The sequence below is a fragment of the Lepidochelys kempii genome, chromosome 8, assembly GCF_965140285.1.
Source record: "Lepidochelys kempii isolate rLepKem1 chromosome 8, rLepKem1.hap1, whole genome shotgun sequence".
Lineage (NCBI taxonomy): Eukaryota > Metazoa > Chordata > Testudines > Cheloniidae > Lepidochelys > Lepidochelys kempii.
Genome location: NC_136387.1, coordinates 53,910,739 through 53,933,726, shown reverse-complemented (window position 1 = coordinate 53,933,726; position 22,988 = coordinate 53,910,739). Strand labels below are relative to the sequence as shown.

The following is a 22,988-nucleotide window of genomic DNA, read 5'->3' as shown; positions in this document are numbered from 1 at the left end:
GATGAATGTTACTTCAAATTTCGGTTGTGTAGTCTCCCCCTCTTTAACCCCTGGGAAGCAGAGGAAAGGTCATTGGCCCCTGCATCCCTATTTAAGGTGGGCACTTTAGCACATACTTAAGTCCCAGTGAAGCCCCTGGGACTCCCACCCATGCTTAAAGTCAAACATATACTAAGCTGCTTTCTTGAATCTAGACCTCAATGAACTGATTAAACTATATTCTAGTGCCTTTCTTAATGCATATTCCAGGGGTGGATGTATATAAACTATAATTGCAAGGATGACTATAACCATCCATTAGTAAATTTCACCACAAAGATCACCATCCTACAGAACTAGAACTTTAACCGTTTTGTCCAAATATTGGGAAGTTGTTATATGTTTTCCTCAAGAACCATGTGTGTCCTTCCATCAGCATGATAAATGAACACAAATGTTGATTTCCCTTTTCATAGCAGAAACAAGTGGCCTTTCCACCACTGGTTTGGAAAACCTCACTCAAACTCACAGTAATCTCTCTTTGTCCATATTTAATGATACTTCAACCAAAGAAGTGGCATTCCTGGATGAAAAATAAAACCTTCAAAGAGACCAGTTTTCATGACTGCATTTAGTCTCTCCCTTTCAAAAACTAGGGCCATTAACTGTTGCAGGGTAATATTTTCTGGTGACCCTAAACATTTGTATTTTCATTCTGTAAAAATGCAAACAGGATGCTGAAAACTACCCATGGCAACCAGAGACGTTATTTCGTGCAAGCCCGCTTCAAATCTAAGGGAGCCCAGAAGACGTATACAAATGCCTCACACTACAGAAATATATAGACTTTATATACAAAGTGTTTCATAAAAAAAAATATATATACCATCCCTGCATACTGCAGCTAGATCCATACTTCAGCCTTAGGGGAAAGAACAAGTATTGTGAAGGAGGGTAGCTCAATGAGCTGGAGCAAGAGGACAGTAGAAAATATTTTCATCACAGGCACTGTCTCCATCCACAACCATTCATGGCAACTAGTGATGAGCTGAAATAAACTCTAAAACAATGCATTTTTAGAGTATGACTGTGTAATATAAGCTTATAAGGAATTTTACTCCTAAAGTTTTCACCTTAAATCACTTTTTTTCAACTAGGTGGGCAACAGACTAGACAAGGGAGGGCATGAGAAGAAGACAGGAAAACTGGGGGCATTTTTACTTCATCTATCGCACCACTCACTGCAAAGAGTTCCTACAACCATGGGTAAAATAGCAGACACCACCTTGGAAGCCATCCTGCTCCCACGATCCCTCACCATAATATAGCCAGCTACAGGAGCAGTTGGCATATACAATGTTGCCAGCAGAGGAAGCACAGGTGTGGCTTAAAAGGACATTTATCAATTACATGCTCTCATTAACATCCCTACCTACTTTTAAGATATCTAATAGGCCCTACATAATGGTACTAACTGCTTAGCTGAGTGATTTATGGGACACTATCAACTTGAAATAATGATTACAGCTAACAATTTTGTACTTACTGTAGTTACAAGTAACTCCCAAGATTTATAGGACTTAAAAATGATTGTTCACACTTGTTTAGTTTACACAAAGTGTTGTCAAATGCCCAAAGTAGAGAGAGTCAGGTTCACTGTTTTTGTGAACAACATTCTCAGAAATTTGAAAAAAAATGGGTGGTTAGCAGTAACAGCAGAAGCAGAGCTGAAATGAAAAAAAGAGAACAATCAGCACACAAGTGAAGTAAAAGGATACAGGAGGAGAGGTGTTCCTCTTAGGCCAACCCAAAAGACCCTTCTGGGACCGCCCCCCAACACATAGCAAACCAGAAACCACATTTAAAACATGTTAAAAAACTTTAAAAGGCATGCTATTTTAAGGGTTCAGTAGCTGAAAATTTGGCAAGGGGGGCTAGTCAGTCAGTTTAGAAAAGAAAATTAAGTTGACACCATCCCTTTAAAAGTGCCCTAGAATTTCTAATAAAGACAGATACTGCTTAGCATATTGCATCTTCTAGAGTGAGGAACCTTAAATCTAAATATTAACAGTGTAAAAATCAGGAGTATTCTCCTTATTTTTATTAGCATTTTCTGATTTTAAACTTTCTGACATTTCTTACTGTAATGCAGTGGCTGGGAAGAGGAAAGGCTCTCCACCTAGCCACAAGTGGCACAAATCCATACAGGCAACCCACCATACTCATATGCACTATCACAGTGAGCCATACAACACTCTCTCCGTTTATCAATATACATATATAGGACATGGGTTATGTAAGCACATCAAAGATCAATAAATCCATAGGCAAGTGCATGCATAAAGGATGCAACTGAATTAATTATCCAGTTTAATAAAGTCCTGGATTTTTACAAACAACATGATCCCTCTCTTCAAAATAAAGATACTTCATTAGAAAACATGACAGAATAAACAGGGAGAAGGTACAGATGGGCCAGCTCTGATTAAACGAACTGTGCAGTCCTTGCAAAGGCAAAAAAAATGACATATCTCCAAATCAAGTGCTGGAGAGCAGTCACAATCAGTTCAGAGTCCAGGACTGCAGAAGGGCTCCATTTAACCCATCAGTCCTAGAAAAAAGCTCAACTCGATGCACCCACAGAAAAGTCCAGCTAGTTATGACAATGCCCTGTACCTTCCAGAAACTTCACTTCCATATATATATATCCTTTGACTTCACTGACCTCATTATTTAATGGAAATGGAGCTTTTTCCTCTTGTAACTCCAGAGGACAGGTGCAGGGCCAGTCAACAAAGACTACTTGTGGAGATCATGGAGTTCCTCATGAGGCAATGTTTTCTTATTAGAGTTATGCTGGCCGTCGTTGGAGAAGGGGGCTGTGGACTGTGGACTGACCTGTGTGTGTAGGTTGGGGTAGTTTCTCTAGCAGTCTTGAGCAGGTCTCGTTCAGGTAACAGGAAACAACGGTGACCACAACCATGGAGCCCTAAATACTACGATTTGTCCACTTTATGTGTGCGCTCATGCTTCCTTAGAGTGGCAGACACTGTGAAGCAACGACCACAGTAAGCACAAGAATAGGGCTTTTCTCCAGTATGGGTCCGCTGATGGCACTGTAGTGTCACCAGCTGTGTAAAAGTCCTTCCACATTCCTCACAGTAGAAAGGGCGCTCTCCAGAGTGAATCTGCTGGTGCCTTTTCAACTTGAGCCGCTCAACAAAGGACTTCCCACATTCTTGACATTTATGTGGTTTGTCCTGTCGGTGGATCACCTTGTGTCTGGACAGCAAATTGGGTTTACGGAAACCTTTGCCACATGTCGAGCAGATGTAAGGTTTAGACTCTTCTCCCACGGGCTTTTTATTTTCTGAACACTGCTGGTCAGCGTCCCCACTGCCATGCTTGTTTTGGTGCAATGTTGACCATGGGTTCCTAACCATACCATTTCCCAAAACACCCTTGGAGCGCTCAATCTTGTGCACGTTGCGTAGGTGCCTCCAAATATCAGCTGTACAGATGAAACCCTTGTCACACTCTGGACACTTGTGTGGTCTGTCACTAGAATGAATGAGCTTGTGCATTCGCAAGTTCGCCGCATGGAAGAACTCTTTGCCACAGATGGGGCATCGGTATGAATTCTCTGTCAGGTGGATCTGGTTGTGTTCTTGTAATTCACCCAGATCCTGAAAAGAGACACTACACTTCTTGCACGTATAAGGCAAAGCTTCTCCAGAGATGGGCTCCAGGTCCTCCTCATCAAAAGCATCAACAAGAATGATGTTTTCATCATCCTCACTTAATCCTCCCTGAGGTTCCTCAGAGGAATAGAACTCCAGATCCTCATCTTCACATTGCAGGTCAAAGTTGGTGTTGGAAGTGACAAAGACCCCAGCTATAGTCTCACCTTGCTTCTGGTAGTAGGTCTCATAGGTTTCCTCGTCTTCACACTGCAATTCTACAGGGAGTTCTTGCCTACCTGAAGGTCCAGCAGTGCTACAACCAGGACTGCATGGTTGAGAATAGTCTAAGTCTAACTCCAGCTGGAGACTAGATTTGCGACCAACCCGCTCAGAGGAATGACTGGAGTCATCTGAATGCTCCTCACCTGTGTCATAAGTGTCATTATCGGATTCCCAGACCACCTTCACCTCCATCATGTGGTTTCTTACACAGGGCTTATATATGGCTTATTGTGGATGTAAGTATACCATGTTCTTATAGTCCTTCATGATTGGCTCATCTCATTCTCAACTCCAATCTCTGCCCTCCCTAAAAAAAACAGGAGATGATTTCATTAGCCAATTTGCCAACATTCACATTAAGTAAAGCTAACAACCACAAGAGATTTTTTCTGGTGAACAGAATACCACTGAGACTTTGTACATTAGTTTCACTGTAGGGGACACTGGTTAGTTTATTATGATTATCTAATGAAACATTTCTATATCTCCATAAAGTTAAATCCTCTATTTTAATTGGATCTTTTTGGCAAATTTGAATAATTAATGTAACAACCTCTGGCTTATCTAGTCTTAAAAAAAAACATTAAGAATTTCTATAATTTGTGTTTTAGAACTTGATAACATGGATCCATTCACTTCAAATATTTGGTGATCTGAGATTTCGTTTTGAGTTTTCCCTTGTTTTGTAATATGATTTAGAAACTATTCCCACACTTCTTTGAACTCTTCTACATCTATTTTACTCTTCTCCACAATATATGTTGTCATAAGATGCGGCTTGATAGATCTCAGATCTATTCCTTGTGACAAACTTTGTTCCTGACGATCTTTACCCCACAAATAAACTAAATGAAATCCACTTGATCTTTTCATAATAAATGTTCCATAGTGACAAGCAGCCTGCCAGGATAATATAAGAGAAGTTGCAAGAACGTTTTTATTTTTGTTGTTGTTGTTCTTGGGCAATTCCAAAACATTCTATACTCTTATTTTCTTTCAGCTTTTCTAGAACACATCATCATTTCTCACTCCTAGCCAGTGCAAGTCATACTAGGATCTAGTATAATTTATTAAATATTTTAAATTGTATTCATTCAATATTTAAATCCCTACCAGCCACTTTGATTCTTTTACATTATTTGACCTATTTCTTTCCCAGCCATCTAAAGTTTCCACATCAGACAGCCCTAACCAATCCTGAGCGAACAATGAACATCTTTCTTCCTTTAAACATGGGCAGGATTGAGATATTCAGACTCATTCAAGTGAAGGTCTTAGACTTAACTCTCACCACACTTGGTTTTGTCAGACGTTTCATATTAAGTGATCTCTTTGCATTGCTAAAGATATTTAATTTTGTATGAGTGAACACCAGATTCTTTCTTTCTGACACTGACCACATAATCATGCAGCAAGCACCAACAACATCAGGCACACCAAACAGCCAACCATATAGCAGTAAGCAGCCATGTGTGGGGTGAAGGCCGAAAGAAACTGCAGAAGCTCATGTTGTTCACTCTCAAATCACCAGGAACAAGAAAGCATTGTGATTTCTTTAGCCACCTCCAGCCTGTCATCATAACTTGCGTTATTGTGAAGCTCTCCAGGATCTTCCACACTCTTGGGTAACCTCCAGCTGATGCCACAGAGAGAAAACATTTTGGAGAAATAAGTAGGCAAGAAAAGGATTCTGAACTATCCCCAGAGTCAGGTAAAATTACAGTAGACGGCCAAGCTGCAAATAGCAAGAAAGATTTTTCAAAGAAAGCTAGCAGAGTGAGGAGGGGACAGTTATAAGGAACAAATCCAGTTCTTAGGTTGAGGAGTTTCTACAATTCTGATCTTTTTGATCAAAAATATGGGGTTATTTTATCAATATTTTCCTTTCAAGACAATATCCGTTGATGCTGCAGTGTCAGACCACTTTGATCACCCTTCCCACAACAGCAGTACAAAGTACTAACACTGGCACCATTTGTCAAGAATCAAGTAGCGTGACAGAATTTAGATTAATTCCGGCTCTCTTTCTAATGTTGACCGGCTGATAACGGCATCTTGAGAAATAACCCCTACTGCACTGGTTAATTGGGATTTTATTTCCTGAGGGCTAAAATAAATCCTAAATCTCAGAGAGCGAGCCAAGATTAATCCAGTAACCAAGATAAATGTTTCACCATTGCCAATCTATAAAAGAAAGTTTGCAGCTAAACCTACGTGCATCATAAACACAGCTGAGAATCCTTTAGCACTGGCCCAAATGAAATAGCTTAATACTCTCTGAAGAAACTCCCTTTACAAATAATTTTCATTGGCAGTGGGTACGGCCTGTCTGAACTGGTCAAAATCAATCTCCCTGATCCATAGAAGCTTCTTGTAAGGAATGCACTCACTTTATGCCACATCAAAGTGTAGTTTTGAAGGACATTTTCCAGACCTCCCCCAGCAAGTTCCAGCACCTATCCCACTCCCTCTGCAGTTTCTTTTATTTTCCTGACATTTCCCTCCCACCCTATTAACATTTTAGTCACCCTGAGACTAAGCTCCACTCAAGACTGAGCTCCACTCAAATTGCCAGTATAGCCCAGCAAGTGCATCTATACTATTATCCCAGCTGCCCTTGGCCTGTGAAACTAGCTCTTTTCACATTCCTCTTTTCCTTTGCTCTCCTCTCCTTTTCTCCTCCCTTTATTCCCCAACTCTCTCTCCAGTTCCTCTTGATCAACTTTGTTCAGGTTCCACTCAAAATCATTAAGGTTTCTCTGGCTGCAAGTGATTGTGATCTTACACATAAATATCAAGCCCAGGCCAGTCTCATTAATTTCACTTGGTGTTTTTCATATCTCAAGATAACTTAGTAATGTATTTAGGTTGAATGCCTTAACTTACACAAGTCTTAAGAAAGACTTGTTTTATTCACTAAACAAACTGACCTTTGTTACTATCTTTCTAATGAAATATTAAATCTCTTCAACTCTTCATTAGTCATAGCCTGGGAAACAAGGGGGTAATTTAAGCGGGGCCAGGCTTTCACCCAAGGTCTTTATCCAGAATGATCACAAAAATAATAAACCAAAACACATGCACTCCTTCTCAGTATACAGAATATATATTTATTCCAGCAGAGAAAAAAAGAAAAAAGTTATGCCCTAATAATTCTACCTATACAGTACTGCAACAAATCCCTCTAACTACAATATGAACTCAAATATGCACTCCAGATGCACATAGAGGGGGGCAGTCTTGGTTGACACTATACTTTCCAACAGATAACTACAAAATCAACAGCCTCTCAACTCACTGACCCTTCCCATAATACCCATCATCTCCTCATTCTCTTGCATATAATATGTGATTTGCCCCTGGGTTGCCCTATCACCTTCCTTTTCTGTTCCATCTTTGTCCCCCTATTTCAGGTGATTCCCCAGCTCCACCCTTACACATCATTATTTGTATGTATTTGGTGTTAAATTGACCCTTCACTTGAACCCCAGCGTGCACCTACTAACCTCCAGCCATCACCCACCTATCAATTGCACAAATACAAAATGGGATATGACTGCCTAGGAGGAATTACTGCCAAAAAAAACACATACACACACACACCCCATCACGATCTGGCGATTATAGTGGATCAAAAATTAAATACGAGTTAACAAAAATACTGTTGCAAAAAAGGCAAAAATCATTCTGGGAAGTATTAGCAAGAGTGTTGTAAGCAAGACATGAAAAGTAATTCTTCAGCTCTGCTCAGCACTGATAAGGCCTCAACAGGAGCATTGTGTCCAGTTCTGAGCACCACACTTCAGGAAAGATGTGGACAAACTGGAGAAAGTTCAAAAGACAGCAACAAAAATGAAGGGCTAGAAAACATGACCTCCAAGAAAAGATTTAAAAAACTGGGTTTGTTTAATCTGGAGAGAGAAGACTGGGGGGGGGGGGGGGCATAACAGTCTTGAAGAACGTAAAAGGTCGTTATAAAAAAGAGGGTGATAAACTGTTCTCCTTATCCGCTCAAGGCAAGACAAGGAACGGGATTAAACTGCAGCAAGGGAGACTGTTTAGACATTAGGAAAAATGTTTTGCTAGGGTAGTTAAGCACTGGAACAAATTACCTAGGCATGTTGTGGAATCTCTGTCACAGGAAGTTTTTAAGAAAAAGTTGGACAAACACATGTAAGTGATGGTCCAGATAATACTTAGTCCTGCCTCAGCACAGGGACTGGACTAGATGACATAGTGGGATCCCTTCCAGTCCTACATTTCTATGATTATATTTCATTCTTTTTATTGCCTACACATTTTCTCATTCTACCATGTATGTTATCATCCCATCTTCTGTTGTCATACCCACATACATCACAGGATAAAACCTGAAGCAGTAAATTGTTTCAAGATGTGCACTGCACACACTATCCTAACTCAGTAATGTGTATCTCTTACTCCCCTTGAAAGAATCTGATGCCATGTCCCAGCAGTGAATTGCTCTAAATACTAACACTAGACACATCATACTGGATGCACTACAAGCATATATTACAGAGTAAACTAATCCCAACCATAATCTCAGTAGTACAACTACCCCCGCTACAACACTAGTAGTAGTTCCAACATCGGACACTCCAAGTATAGGGAAGCGGAATATGGGAGAGAAAAAAAGGCCAACAGGAGGGGGAAGAGACCAGAGGGGACTGTGGCTGGAGATGCTGAAGGAAGGAGGAGGAGGAGAAATCAAGGGAGAAAGATGCCATGCCAAGACAGAGAAGAAAGTTCCCACCGCGCCAGGCCCGCCCACCAGACACACCTGCCTCCAGCACAGCTCCCTGCAGTCCCGTTATCAGGCAGCGGCTCCAGGGGCGGGCTACATCCCCCGACCTGAGACAGACACCGACAGGGAATGAGCCTTGCGGGGCCGGTCCCTCCGCTCCCTGCAGCACCGTGACCCGCCCCGCCCGGGCCAACACGCTCCCTCTGGCGGCTGGTGCCCGCGGAGCGCTGCCCCCCGCCTGCTCCCGGCTCCGGGGGAGCGAACACCGGCCATTCGCTGCCCCGCCCCGCGGCTCTGCCCGCAGCGCTCCTCGCCCGGACCCGGCCGCCTCCCGGGCGTGTCCTCGCGCTCAGCCGGCCGGCTGCGGCCCAGGCGGGGGAGCGGAGTGGGGGGAGCCCCCCCGGTACCACGCCGGGAGCGGCAGGACCTCCAGCCACACACACTCACCCTTCGCCTTAGTGCGCAGGCGCTTAACTGCAGCAGCGCATGCGCATTGTCGGTACCGAAGCCGGTTGCGCGCCTGCTGATGCCCAGGGTTGAAGCAGCTCTGGGGCTGGGCGTGGGGGTGGCGCCCCCGGCCGGGCGGGCGGAGAGACAGTGCCCGCGGATGGGTGGGGGCGGGCGGTTAACGGAGGGGCGGAGCCCGGAGGCAGGTGGGGGGGCCCCTGTCGCTGCTGGACAGAGAGATCTGGTGTCCGGTTTTTTCACTCGCTAATTAGCTTTAGCCTCCTCAGGGCTCGCAGCAGCCGTGGGCATCGCTTCCAGCCTGCGGCCCTCGCCCTCTGCCAGCCTCTCGTCTCTTCCCACATCACTGTCTTCTGGACTGCATCCGCTGGCTGGCTCAACTCAGGGCGGCTCTACCTTTTTGCCGCCCCAAGCAGCGAAGCAAAAAAAACAAAACAAAAAAAAACCAAAAAACGGCCGCCGAAGAAAAATAAAGCGAAGGGCCGCCGACGAAGGAGCGCCGCCGCCCCAAGAACGGCCGAAGTGCAGGCCCGGCTCCAGCTTACTTGGCTGGTGCCTAGAGCCGGCCCTGGGCTGAACAAGAGCTTCCTGCGAGTTAGTGCTCCACAGACAAGCCCCCCCGGCCTGCGAAAATATTTTTAGATCCTTGATCAGCGGTCTTCTTAGTTTTACACCAAGCGGCACCATGACGCCAAACTTTCTTTTCCTACTCTACCACCAATCGCAAGCTGCTGTCCTAGGTCGCAGCTGCGCACTCTTCCCCCTCTACCCTCAGACTGAAAAAATGTAGTCAGGGATAGTGTTTGCCCAGTATGAATGTTACTTCAAAATTTGGCTTTGTAGTCTCCCCCTCCTTAACCTCTGGAAATCAGAGGAAAGGTCACTGGCCCCTGTTTTATCCCTCTTCCCTTGGGTGATGTCTGCCCTCTCTAGCTAAGATCCCACTGAAGTCAACAAGACTCTGACTCATGCATAGCCAAGCATGTACTACTTTCTTGAATCAAGGCCTCAATACACTGATGAAACTATATTCTAGTGCCTTTCTTCATGCCTGTTAATGAGAGGTTGGTGTGTATAAACACCAATTCCTAGACGTTCCTTTGGTCTGACCCAGTATAGCCATTCTCTCAATTGTGAGGATTACTATAACAGACTGCTATGACAAGACAGGTTTCTATTTGTAAATTTCACCACAAAAGTTGCCACACTACACAGCTAGAACTTTCACCATTTTGTCCAAATGGAAATTAATATTGGGAAGTACCATAGTTACAGGTTTCCCTGAAGAATCATATGTTTCCTTCCATCAGCATGATAAATACACAGATGGTGATTTCTCTTCTCATAACAGAAACAGGTGGCCTTTCCATCACTGGTGGATGACCATTTGTAGGGAAACCTACCAAAAACCTCACAATTCTTCTTTATCCAGATTTAATAATTCCACTTCAACGAAAGTCATTTCCACTTTATGAAAACTGATCTCTTTGAAGAGCTTATATATTTTCATCCATGGCACATTAATACAGTTGCTATCCATTTAGATCAAGAGCAGAAGTCCTGAGCTTTCACATAAAGATGAATTTCTTGCTTCAACCCCACCACTTCTCTCCCTCTCCTCAGCATGCTGCACGATATTTATTGACAAAATGAGTGAGTGCTTGAACTGTTTTAGACAGTAATGCTATCGAGTCAAAACAATTCAGGTTGTACGATTCTGGTTAAGAAAATCACATGCTGATGTCTGTATTCAACTCTAGTGCCTACTTTCTCATCAGAAGATTACTCTAGTAACTGGAAGAAAGGTCACAAACTGATTTTCCCCACCCGTTTCCCCCAAGCAGTCTAGATACTGTGAACAAAGTGGATGCAAACACTTTCCTTCAGTCAGCCTCGTGCTAAAGACAGGATCACAAATCAATTCAAGCATTTAGATCTGACTGCATATAGTCTCCTCCTTGCAGGGCCATTAACTGTTGCAGGGGAATATTTTCTGATAGCCGTAAACATTTGTATTTCCATTCTGTAAAAATGCAAACAGAATGCTGAGAATTCCTCATGGCAACCAGACTTTCAAAAAGTTAGGAGGCATTATTTCATGTGACCCCTCTGCAAAGCTAAGGGAACCAAGTGGATATACACAGATGCCTCACTGTAGCAACACAGACACACAACTTGTATATAAAGAATGGTCTTAAATTTAAAAAATACCATCCCTGGATACTGCAGCTAGGTCTAAGATTCACGTTTCAGCCTAGCCTAGGGGCAGAGCAAGTATTGCAAAGGATGGTAGGTATATCAGCTGGAGCAAGAGGACAGTAGAAAATAATTTTTCATGTCTGTCTCCATCTACATCCACAACCATTCATGGCAAGTAGAACAACGAACCCACTAGTCGTGAGCTTGAGTCAACTCTAAAACAATGCATTTAAGGAATATGAGAATACCAGTGTGTGTAATATACGCTTATAAAGGAAGTTTAGGGATAAAGTGTTCATCTTAAGTAAGTGTTTTGTAACCAGATGTGCAACAGACTAAATGAAGGAGGGTTTGGGAACAAGAGAGGAGTAGGAGGGGTGTTTTCACTTCATCATTCAGATCAATCCCACTGCTAGAAGAGCTCCTACAGCCATGGGTAATGCAGCAGGAAACTTCTTGAAGGGCACCTGCCTTATCACCATGCTCCCACAGTTCCCATTATACAGACAGCTACAGGAGCAGTTGGCATATCCAATGTTGGAAGCAGAGGCAGCAACAGGAAGGTCAGGTGAGGCTTAAGGAGACTTTTACCAATTACAAGCTCCCTCATTCAAGTCCCTACCTACTATTATGTTATATAAAAGGCCTTACATAATGGTACCAATGGCTAGCCGAGTGATTGAGGAGGCACTATCAACTTGAAATTACAAAACTGTTGTATGTAATCGTTCTTACTATAGTTACGAGTAACCCCCAAAATTACTATGACTGAAAAGAGATGGTTCACACTTTTTTTGTTTATTTACCTGTGCATTTGACAACATGTAGCAAACCTGATCTTATGCAGTTTTTGTGAACAACATTCTCAGACCTTTGAAAAAAATGGGTGTTTAGCAGTAACAGCAGAAGCAGAGCCAAAATGAAAAGTGAACAGTCAGCAAACAGGTGTACACATATACAATGAAAGAGCATGCAGAAGGAGAGGTGTTCCTCTTAGGCCAACCGAAAAGACCCTTCTCAAAAAACAAGGTGGGGGAAAAAGCCAGAAGCCATCACATTTTTAAAAAAGAACGTTTTAAATATTCAAAGGCATGCTATTTTAAGGGTTCAGTAGCGCAAAATTGAGGATTTTTAATTAGCCTGTTCAAAAAAGAAAATTAAATTGCCAGGATCCCCTAAAAAGTGCCCCAGAATTTGTGATAAGGACAGATGCTACTTACCATATTGGATCTTCTAGAGTCAGAGCTAGAATCAGGAACCTTTAATCCAAGTACTAAACAGTGTAAAAAACAGCACTATTTTCCTTATTTTTTTTTTAATTAGCATTTTTGTGATTTTAAATTCTAAAACATTTGTTACTGTAACACAATAGCTGGGCAGGGTAAAGCCTCTCCACCTAGACACAAGTGGCACAGATCCATAGAGACAACCCACTGTTCCCATATGCATCATCACAGTGACCCATCCAACCCTCTCTCCATGCACCAATATACATACAGGTGACATGGGTTATGTAAGCACATGAAGGATCAGTATATCCATAAGCAAGTGTGCGCGCAAAGGGTGCAACTGTTAATTAAGTTTCCAGTGTATTAAAGTCCTGGATATTATTTTGCAACTGACATGATCCTTCTCTTTCAAATAAAGGTACTTTACTAAAAACCATGAAAGAATGCACAGAGGTGTGGATGGGCTACAGCTGACTAAGAACTGTGCAGTCCTGGCAATGGCCTGCAATGACAGATCTCCAAATCCACTGCTGGAGAGCAGTCACTTTCTAGACAGTAGTACCCATCAGTTCAGGGTCAGGACTGCACCAAAGCTCTATTTAACACATCAATCTTTGGGAAAAACTCAATCTGACACACCCCAAAAGAAATCCAGCTACTTATGACAATGTCCAGCACCTCCAAAGGGCTTCACTCTCCACATTTGTCCTACAGCTTCTCTAACCTCTTTCTTCAGTGGCACAGCAGCTTTTTCCTCTTCACTTATGTCTTTACTTGTAGAGATCATGGAGTTCCTCCTGAGACTCTGCTTCCTTATTAGAGTCATATTGGCAATATTTGGGGAAGGTAGCTGTGGAATGACCTATGTTCATAGAGTATGGAGGTTTCTTAAGAAGCACGGACAGGTTTCACTCAGATAAGAAGGGAAACAAAACAACCACTACAGCAGGTGAGGTACTATAAACTCTAAGACGTCTTCACTTGGTGAGTGCGCTCATGTCTCCTCAAGGAGCCTGACTCCGTGAAGTCTTGAGCACAGTAAGAGCAAGAGTAGGGTTTTTCTCCAGTATGGATCCGCTGATGACGCTGTAGTGATGCCAGCCGCGTGAAGGTTCCGCCACACTCCTCACAGTAGAAAGGGCGCTCTCCAGAGTGAGTTTGCTGATGCCTTTTCAACCTGAGCAGCTGGATAAAGGACTTTCCACATTCTTGACATTGATATGGTTTGTCCTGTCGGTGGATCACCTTGTGTTTGGACAGCAAATTAGGTTTATGGAAACCTTTGCCACATGTTGGACAGATGTAAGGTTTAGGCTGTTCTCCTCCAGGCTTTTGGTCATCTGAACACTGCTGATAGGTATCTCCGCCACCATTTTGGTTCTGGTGCACTGAAGACCATGGGTTCCTAACCATACCATTTCCCAACATTTTTGAACGTTCAATCTTGTGGACATTGCGTAGGTGCCTCCAGACGTCAGCTGTGCGGATGAACCCCTTGTCACACTCCGGACACTTGTGTGGTCTGTCACTAGAATGAATGAGCTTGTGCATTCGCAAGTTCGCAGCACGGAAGAACTCTTTGCCACAGATGGGGCATCGGTATGAATGCTCTGTCAGGTGGATCTGTTTGTGTTCCTGTAATTCACCCAGATCCTGGAAAGAGAGACCACACTTCTTGCACCTATAAGGCAAAGCTTCTCCAGAGATAGGCTCCAGGTCCTCCTCACCAAAGGCATCAATAAGAATGATGTTTTCATCATCCTCACTTAGTCCTCCCTGAGGTTCCTCAGAGTGCTCAGAGGAGTAAAGCTCCAGATCCTCATCTTCACATTGCAGGTCAAAATTGGTGCTGGAGGTGACAAATACTGCAGTGGTGGTTGAATCACGCTTCTGGTAGTAGTTTTCATAGGTTTCTTCCTCTTCACACTGCAATTCTACAGGGAGTTCCTGTCTAACTGAAGGTCCAGCAAGGCTGCGAGCAGGACTAGATGGTGGTGAGTAATCTTCCTCTACCTCCAGCTGGAGGCTGGCTTTGCGACCCATCCGTTCAGAGATATGGCTGGAGTCATCTGAATGCTCCTCACCGGTGTCACAAGTATCATTATCAGACTCCCAGTCAACCTCCACATCCATCCTGTGGTGTCATAGAAGGTGCTTACTGATGGGTAATCATGGAGACATGTACATATGTTCTCTCATGATCAGACCTTTTCATCTTCCGCTCCAATTGCAGCCTCCTGGGGAAGGATAGAGAGGGGGAAGGGGGAGTGGGGCAAGGAGAGGGAAAAAAATATTTCGTTACCTGACTTGCTGAAGTTGATGTCAGGAAAAGTGAACAAACGATACTGAGACATCTGCCTGTCTAAAAAGAAAAAGGAGTACTTGTGGCACCTTAGAGACTAACATTTATTTGAGCATAAGCTTTCGTGAGCTACAGCTCACTTCACTGGATGCATTCAGAGGATACCCTGCTATTTTACTACACTGGCATATGGAAAATTCTTTTAATTGAAATATTTAAGTAGCCACATGTAATGCAACAATTTGTTTTATGATAAAATCTCATTCTCTCTTATACCTGGATGACCCATATGCAACTACCTCAAATAGAAAGTGCAAAATATCACATCACCAAGTAATTTTTTTTCTTTTCTAACAATTATTTAGAAGTTAGCCCCACCTCTCTTTGAGCACTTCCGTTTCCATTCTTCATACCCATATTACATTTTCATAAAACGTGCCTTGTTAGATCTGAACTCTGCTGGCCCAGATATATTGCTACACGATCTCCCCACTTTTCTGACAATTAAGCTAAGTAAAGCACTTTTCTAGCTGTAGTGCATACATGGTCCCCATTAATATTACATCAGTGTCTGAGCACAGTGTCTAACTCTAACATTCATCCTCACAATACCCTGTGAGGAAGGGAAGTGCTATCACCACCATTGTACAGATTGACAACTGAGGCACAGAGAGGCTAAGTTACTTGCCTAAGTTCACAAAAGAAGTCTGTGATGAATCAGGGACTTGAAACCGGACTGCCAAAATCCTAAACTAGGGACCTAACCAGTTGACTATTGTCATTATCCACAGTCTGTTTGTGAAGTGTGTGTCAGTGTACACAGTCGAAGCAGCAGGTACATTTTCTTTTATTATTATTTTGTTCTCTGCAAGATTTGAACACTTTTTTTTTTTAATCTCAGGCAAATCCAAAACCATGTCCGAGTTCTCCATTTTCTTTGAAAGTTCCCCACAAGATATCATCTCTCATTGCTGGCTGGTGCAAGTCAGACTGGGGGCTAGTACTGTATAATTTGTGAAATATTTTAAACTACATTCAATCGAGAGCTGCAATCCCTACTGACCATGCACCTTCTTCTACCCACCTGGCCTATTTCTTTTCAGAATATTTTAAAATTTTCATATCAGAGAGCTCCAGCATCTGAGCAATTAACAAATGGGTCCCTTTCAGCAGGAGCCAGCTTGAGATATTCAAACTCACCAGGCCAGAAGCATAACAAGGGATTTTAGTGCTCAGGGCAAGCAAGCTTATTTGCGCCCCCTAAAGGCAACGTATATGGGGGGGGTTACGTGCCCCCCAGATTTCTGCTTCCATTTAGCACAGAGATTTTCATGTCCCCCAGGATGCCCATCCCACATTTTGAAAACCATTGCCTCCTGCCAGGAACCAGTGAATCAGAAGCTGGTGGGAGCTGCTGGCCCACTCAGGCCCCTGGCTCTCTGCGCTGTGGGGGTCAGGGTGCCAGCTGACTGCCCTCCCTCCCTTGTTTCCCAAGCTGGGCCACCTCTGCATGGCTGGGCGTTCCCCAGGCAAGCAGGGCAGCAGTCCAACCTGCACCTCATTTACTCTCGTTTCTCCCCCGAAGGAGCCTGGCGCCGGACGCCATGAGATGTTCCTGGAGGCAGTCACTGGCCGCTGCCCTGGCACTCCTGGGTCTGTTGCTGCTGAGCAAGCGCCTAGCTGAGCATCTCATGATAGTTGGGCTCCGCAAGCAGGGGTTGGCTCCAGAGGGCGTTGCTGGCTGGTGCGGGCTCCTTTGGGGAGAGGCGTGTGTCAAGGGTTTACTTGGAGCTGTGCCATCCATCCTGCCTGGGGAGCACCTGGCTGTGCAGAGGTGGCCTGGCTCAGGGAGTAGGGCAGAGAGGGCTACCAGGCAGCCAGCCAGCGCCTCAGCTCCCACAGCACAGAGCCAGTGGTCTGAGAGGCTTCCGCCAGCTTCCCATCCACTGGCTCCTGGCAGGAGGTGACGGTTTTCAAACTCTGCTAAATGGAAGGCAGAAATCTTGGGGGGGGGGGGTGTACCTGACCCCAGCCTGGTTACTGTCCTGAATTAGGCTACAGCAGCATTTCTCAAACATGGTCACCAGGAAATTTTTGTGTGGCTATGACAGCCTCCGAAGTATGGGCAGAGATGGGGGGGGGGAGGGGGCGTGTGTGCAAAGCAGCAGCCCTCCCTGCAGCACCCAGATGTTGCTCCTGAACAGCCATTACCAAGGGCAGCAATGCACACTCTTCAGAGGCTCCAGGCTGCACCTCTGGAGACACGTGGCGCCAGTGTGCACGATGTCAGCTCTTCTCAGTGGAGGTGGCTACAGTGTTTGGTCACCAGGGCACTCCCCTGATCCTGCCTGGGGCACAGGGAGCCTGGGACTCTGCAGGTAACTGGTGAAATCCTGACCTACCTTCCCTGGGAAGAGCTCTTGCTGAATGGCCGCGGGAGGCAAGGACAGAGAAACAGGGCAGGGCTTCCCCTTCCTGGGTCCACACTCACTGTTTACAGTTGCTGTAGCTACCCCAGCAGCTCAGTGGCTTGGCAGTTCCCCAGCAGGATGAGGGGCTCCCTCTCCATGACAGGCTCTGAGCACGAGAATAGGAGTAAAGTCCAGGTGCACTGAATGGGGAGCTCTACTTCCTACTGCCCTCCTACTACATAAATGAATGACAATGATTTGGATGTGTATATATGCATATTTATTCATTTTTCCTAAAGTTAATTAAGTACTTTAGGAAAAATTGTCAGTGATCACCTGCACTCTGAGGCCACCAAAATTTTTGTTGAGAACCCCTGAGCTACAGATCTAATCTTTAATTCCCAGGAACAGAACTCCCAGAGGAAGACAAGCTTCTTTCAGCAAACAGGAGAAGAAGATTCATGTTAAGTATGTTACTAGAGATACAAGGTGAGTGAGGTTTCAGAGTAGAGCCGTGATAGTCTGTATCCACAAAAAGAAAAGGAGTACTTGTGGCACCTTAGAGACTAACAAATTTATTTGAGCATAGGCGTTTGTGAGCTCACTTCATCGGATGCATACAAAAGCTTATGCTCAAATAAATTTGTTAGTCTCTAAGGTGCCACAAGTACTCCTGTTCTTTTTAAGGTGAGTGAGGTAATATCTTTTATTGGACCAACTTCTTTTGGTGAAAGAGACAAGCTTTTGAACTTACAGAGCTCTTCTTTAGGTCTGGAAAAAGTGTTCAGAGTGTGACAGCTAAATAGGAGATGGAACAGATTGTTAAGCATAAGGAGTTCACCTTAAATGGTCTCTTGAAGCATGTGTGAAGTGGGCAGTTAACACCTTTGCAGTTGTAGGACAAAAGAGGATTAATGGGTTACAAATTTTTGTAGGTTTCAGAGTAACAGCCGTGTTAGTCTGTACTCGAAAAAGAAAAGGAGTACTTGTGGCACCTTAGAGACTAACCAATTTATTTGAGCATAAGCTTTCGTGAGCGACAGCTCACGTCATCGGATTAGTTTCTAAGGTGCCACAAATACTCCTTAAATTTTTGTAGTGAGCTATAAATCCAGTATCAAGTATCCGGGGGTAGCAGTGTTAGTCTGTATCCACAAAAACAACAAGGAGTCCGGTGGCACCTTAAAGACTAACATTTATTTAAATTCAGTATGTTTATGAAGTTATGATTTTTAGTGCTTAGCAAAGTTACAAATTTAAGCTCCCAGGCTCATCTTTTGAAGGTGTTGTGCAGACTTCCTTTAAGAAGGAGGACAGAGATCAGATATGGAATGAATGTTTTATGAGAAATGTTCGCCCACAGGCGATATGGTATTTTGTTTTTGTTTTTAATCAGTTTTCTGTGCGAGTTTGACAGCACAGTGATTCTCATTTCACCCACACAGTTGTTATTGGAACAGTTAGTGAACTGGAGGATTTACACCAGATGTTAAGCCAATTACTTCACCCACCTCATCTCTCTCATATCCTGGGACCAACCCAGACTACACTGCCACTGCAAGCCACGTTGCTAGAGACATTTAATTTTTATGCGTATCACCAGGAAGCTTTGCTACCAAGTATTTCTTTCCTGATACTAATTATAGAAAGTAAGCCACAAGCTCCAGCCACCGTAGAGAGATTGTACAGTCAACCCCCATAGCAATGAGCAGCTGAGGATGGGGATGGGACAAAAGAAGTTGCCGAAGCTCGTGCTGTTCACTCTCAAAATTACCAGGGGCACGAAAGCATTGTGATCTCTTTGGCCACCTCCAGCCTTCATCATAACTTGCATTATTGTGAAACTCTTCAGGATCTTCCAGACCATTGGTAACAATCAGCTGGTCCCACAGAGAGAAGAGATTTTATAAAAAATGAACAAGTTGAGAAAAGGTTTTCTAACTATAACCAAAGACACAAAATCTATGGCTGAGCGATAAATACAGGAAGTTGTGCGGGGGAGGGATGAAGAGGAAGAGAATTAGGAAAGAATTGCTGGAACACTTTGACCAGGTGATGATGCGAGTACTCTGATTTCTCAAACCTGTGGTTTTTTTCTTAACATGTGCAAGTTTAAATTGTCAGTTACTTCCACAAGCAAATGGTTCCTAACTCATTTTGCCAATATCCACTCTGACAGCTCAATTTATAAGCCGGGTCCAAGACTGTGAAGTCAAGAGAGATGGGTCTATTGCTTTGCAGACTTCCTTAACATATGGTAGGACAAGGAAAGTGCAGATTCAATAATTTCTGCACAGCCTCTGACACTTAAAAAAAAAAAAAAAAGAGTGGTGGGGAAGAAGTTTTTCCTCCTGATTTTAAAAAAAAAAAAAAAGGAGTACTTGTGGCACCTTAGAGGCTAACCAATTTATTTGAGCATAAGTTTTTGTGAGCTACAGCTCACTTCATCAGATGCATTTAGTACATATTTAACGTTTGATTTAACAAACAAACATGCACAAATCTAACCTTAAAAACTAAAACAGACTGAGATCCTTGTATACGCTGAAGGACTACCAAATATTTTTGATCTATATTTTTTGGTATCATAATTGTCATCTACTGATTCCAGAAAGTATCATCATCTAATTATGTGTGCATCCAAAACACAAGTGGGATTTCTCTAATTCTTCCCTATGGAATGTCTAGATTCCAGGGAGGAACTTTTAACAGCTTCACTTGCAGTGGACATGGGTTTTCTGCACAATTGGACATAAGTAATTTCCCCAAACCAGACAGGCTTCCTGTAAGGATTGTGCACTCATTTAAAGCATATCAAAGATCAGTTTGTAGGGAACTCCTCCCCAATGTGCCCCCAGACTTGTCTTGTTGCCTCTGCTGCTTCCCTCCCCTTTTCCTGACATGCCTTCCCAACTATTCCTTTTAGAAGAGTCCAGTGTCCCACCAGAATGAACACTAAGGCCTGGTTTACTCTAGGAATTTACATAGGTATAGCTACATCTTAGGGGTGTGAGAAATCCACACCCCAAGACGCATAGCTACACTGTCCGAACCCCCAGAATACTTCTTTCGTCGACTTAGCTACCGCAGCTCAGGGAGGTGGATTACCTACTCTGAAAGAAGAATCCTTCCCATTGGCGTAGGTAGTGTTTATATTGAAGTGCTGAAGCAGTGCAGCTGAAGTGTTTTAAGTGTAGACAAGCCCTAAAATAAACCCAGATTGCCAATCTAGCCCAATCTTTATTACAGATTAGGATGAGTTCATCACGGGGACAGATTATCCCACATCTACCTCCTAGGGTTTCTTGCCCTTTCTTTGAAGCATCTGGTGCTGGCCACTGTCAGAGACAGGATACCCGACTACATGGACCACAGACCTGATCTAATATGGCAATCCCCTTGTACCTAACAGACATCCTATATGTACCTCAGCTCACTTTGCTTATGTAACATGCTCCTCCCACACCTCTCTCCTCCTACATTTCCTCTACTTCTCCCTTTATTCCCTGCTGTCTCCCCATTTCCTCTTGCTGAGTTTTGTCCAAGTTCCGCTCCAAGCGATTAAGATTTCTCTGAGTCCAAGTACCTATTTCTCCCAGACAGAAAACCAAGCCTGTATTTTAGAAGGCAAAATGAAGCTCCCAAAATACTAGTCACTTGAGAGCTCTCCCAACACACTCTGGCTTTGCCCAACTACCACTTATTTTCTCCCCCTCCAGACCAGGGTTTACCTCTCAATTTCCCATCCCTCACCTCCGGGTTGGACCAGTTTCCCTGGCCCCTCTTTTCCTTTATCTATCTACAGGGAGTTTCAATGGTGAAACTAACATACGTTAATGAATTTATTCCTCAGTGTCAGGCAGAGCTCTTCAGGACTCTTGGACATCTTTTTTTCTATTCTAGCAGTGCTTTTGATACACCTGCTGAAAACATTCATCTTTTAGACTGGATCTGCCTCACGCCTCTCTTCTTTGCTGACATTACCTTTGGTTAGCCTTTCTATGCAATCCTCCTAGCCACTTGCATAGCAATGCCTGTATCCTCACAGGTGCTAGAGCTAGGGGTGCTACTGCACCCATTGGCTTGAAGTGGTTTCCATTATATGGAGCATTTACAGTTTGGTTCAATGGCTCTCAGCACCCTCACTGTACAAATTTATTCCCGCACCCCAGTGTATACTGTCACTGTGCACCACCTACTCTGCCCCCTCCCCACACTGCTACAGCCAGGCCCTTCCTGCAGAACAAGGTCCACTCCTATACCCCCTTCCCCACATTAGCATGGCACACACATCTCCTGGCATCTCCCCCCACCCTTGCTAGCAGGGCCAATCTCCTGCGGGCTGCGGCTTCCCTCCTGGGCCTAGTGGCATGCAGGGCCAGGCCGAGGACGGGGAGGGAATGGGGTACCCTGGCCTGCTCCCCAGCCCGCCGGGGCAGCCCCAGAGCTGCCAGCTGGTGCCCGGTGGGGAGGGGCAGCAGCCTGGCCGTGGCCGGGCGGGGAAGGCACCGGGCCAGGCAGCAGCTCCCCGCCGCGAGCAGGGGAGGGGGTGACCCAGACTGGGGGGAGGGAGGAACCGCGGCTAGTTACCGGCGCTCCCAGGACTGGAACCGCTGACACGGGGAAGCCCCCGCTCTGCAGCCGAGCTCCGCGCGGCGCCGGCCGGCCGGCAGACCCAGCCTGCCTCGGCCCGACAGCCTCCCCCGGACGCCGCTTACAGCCCGGCCGAGCCGGCGGAGGCCATTGTCTGCCGGACCGCCTGCAGGAAGGAGGAAAACAACCCCCCACCGTGTGACTGACAGAACCAGAGACCGCCCCCGCGCTGCCCAGCCCCGTCTGACTGACAGAGCCAGAGACCGCCCCCCTCCGCCCGCCCCCATCTGACTGACAGAGCCAGAGACAATCCCGCCCTGCTGTGACTGACAGCCAGAAATCAGCCCCCCGTACCCCACTGCACAGCCTCCTCTGACTGACACAGCCAGAGTCTGCCTCCACCCACCCCGCCATGACTGACAGCCAGAGACCAGCCTCTCCCGCCCCACGCCACTCTGCACAGCCCTCTCTGACTGACAGAGCCAGAAACCACCACCCATCCATAGCCCTGCTGTGACTGACAGCCAGAAACCACCCACCTCGCACCCCTCTGCACAGTCCTGGTGTGACTGACAGAGCACCATAGACCACACCTCCCGCGTCCTTCTGCCCAAGATGGATGTGACTGACACAGCCAGAGAACAGTCCCCCCCACCTGCCCCTCTGCATGGGCAGAGCCAGATACCATCCCCCCTCCTCCCACTTCACAGCCCCCGTGTGATTGACAGAGCAAGAGACTGGCCCCCAAGACCCCAGCCCTGTACACAGCCCCAGTGACCAGTCCCCCTCCCCACTGCACAACCCCACTGTGACTGACAAAGCCAGAGACTGCCTCCCTCACCCTTGTGCACAGCCCTGCTGTGATTGACAGGCCCAGATCAGTTCTATCCCACCTCTCTGCCCAACCCTATTGTTACTGACAGAGCCAGAGACCATCCTCCCTTCTGCACAGTCCCAGAGTGACTGACAGAAGCAGAGATACAACCCTGCCCCCTTGCACAGTCCCAGTCACTGTGAAGGAGCCTGATATCAAGACAACCACAGATGCATCTATATTAGCAAGATCAGGAGCAGACTAGT

The 22,988-nt window shown here is 45.1% G+C and overlaps 2 protein-coding genes across 3 annotated transcripts; both read right to left on the bottom strand.

The window, feature by feature from the left end:
* Positions 1–2,317: 2,317 nt before the first annotated feature.
* On the bottom strand, positions 2,318–9,206 carry LOC140915932 (uncharacterized). 2 transcript variants are annotated; one of them, XM_073356589.2, is made up of 3 exons: positions 8,746–9,206; positions 5,342–5,580; positions 2,318–4,251 (listed from the first exon to the last, which is right to left on the bottom strand). In XM_073356589.2, exon 3 carries the CDS (start codon positions 4,137–4,139, stop codon positions 2,976–2,978), a length of 1,164 nt encoding a protein of 387 aa, XP_073212690.2. In that variant the 5' UTR covers positions 4,140–4,251; positions 5,342–5,580; positions 8,746–9,206; the 3' UTR covers positions 2,318–2,975. The 2 variants fall into 2 exon arrangements, with proteins under 2 accessions (XP_073212690.2, XP_073212691.2); XM_073356590.2 differs by lacking the exon at positions 5,342–5,580.
* Positions 9,207–12,150: 2,944 nt separating this feature from the next.
* LOC140915931 (uncharacterized) lies at positions 12,151–22,130 on the bottom strand. Its single transcript, XM_073356588.2, has 2 exons — positions 21,906–22,130; positions 12,151–14,839 (listed from the first exon to the last, which is right to left on the bottom strand). The coding sequence occupies exon 2, from the start codon at positions 14,733–14,735 to the stop codon at positions 13,569–13,571; it is 1,167 nt and encodes a 388-aa protein (XP_073212689.1). The 5' UTR covers positions 14,736–14,839; positions 21,906–22,130; the 3' UTR covers positions 12,151–13,568.
* Between the last annotated feature and the right edge of the window lie 858 nt (positions 22,131–22,988).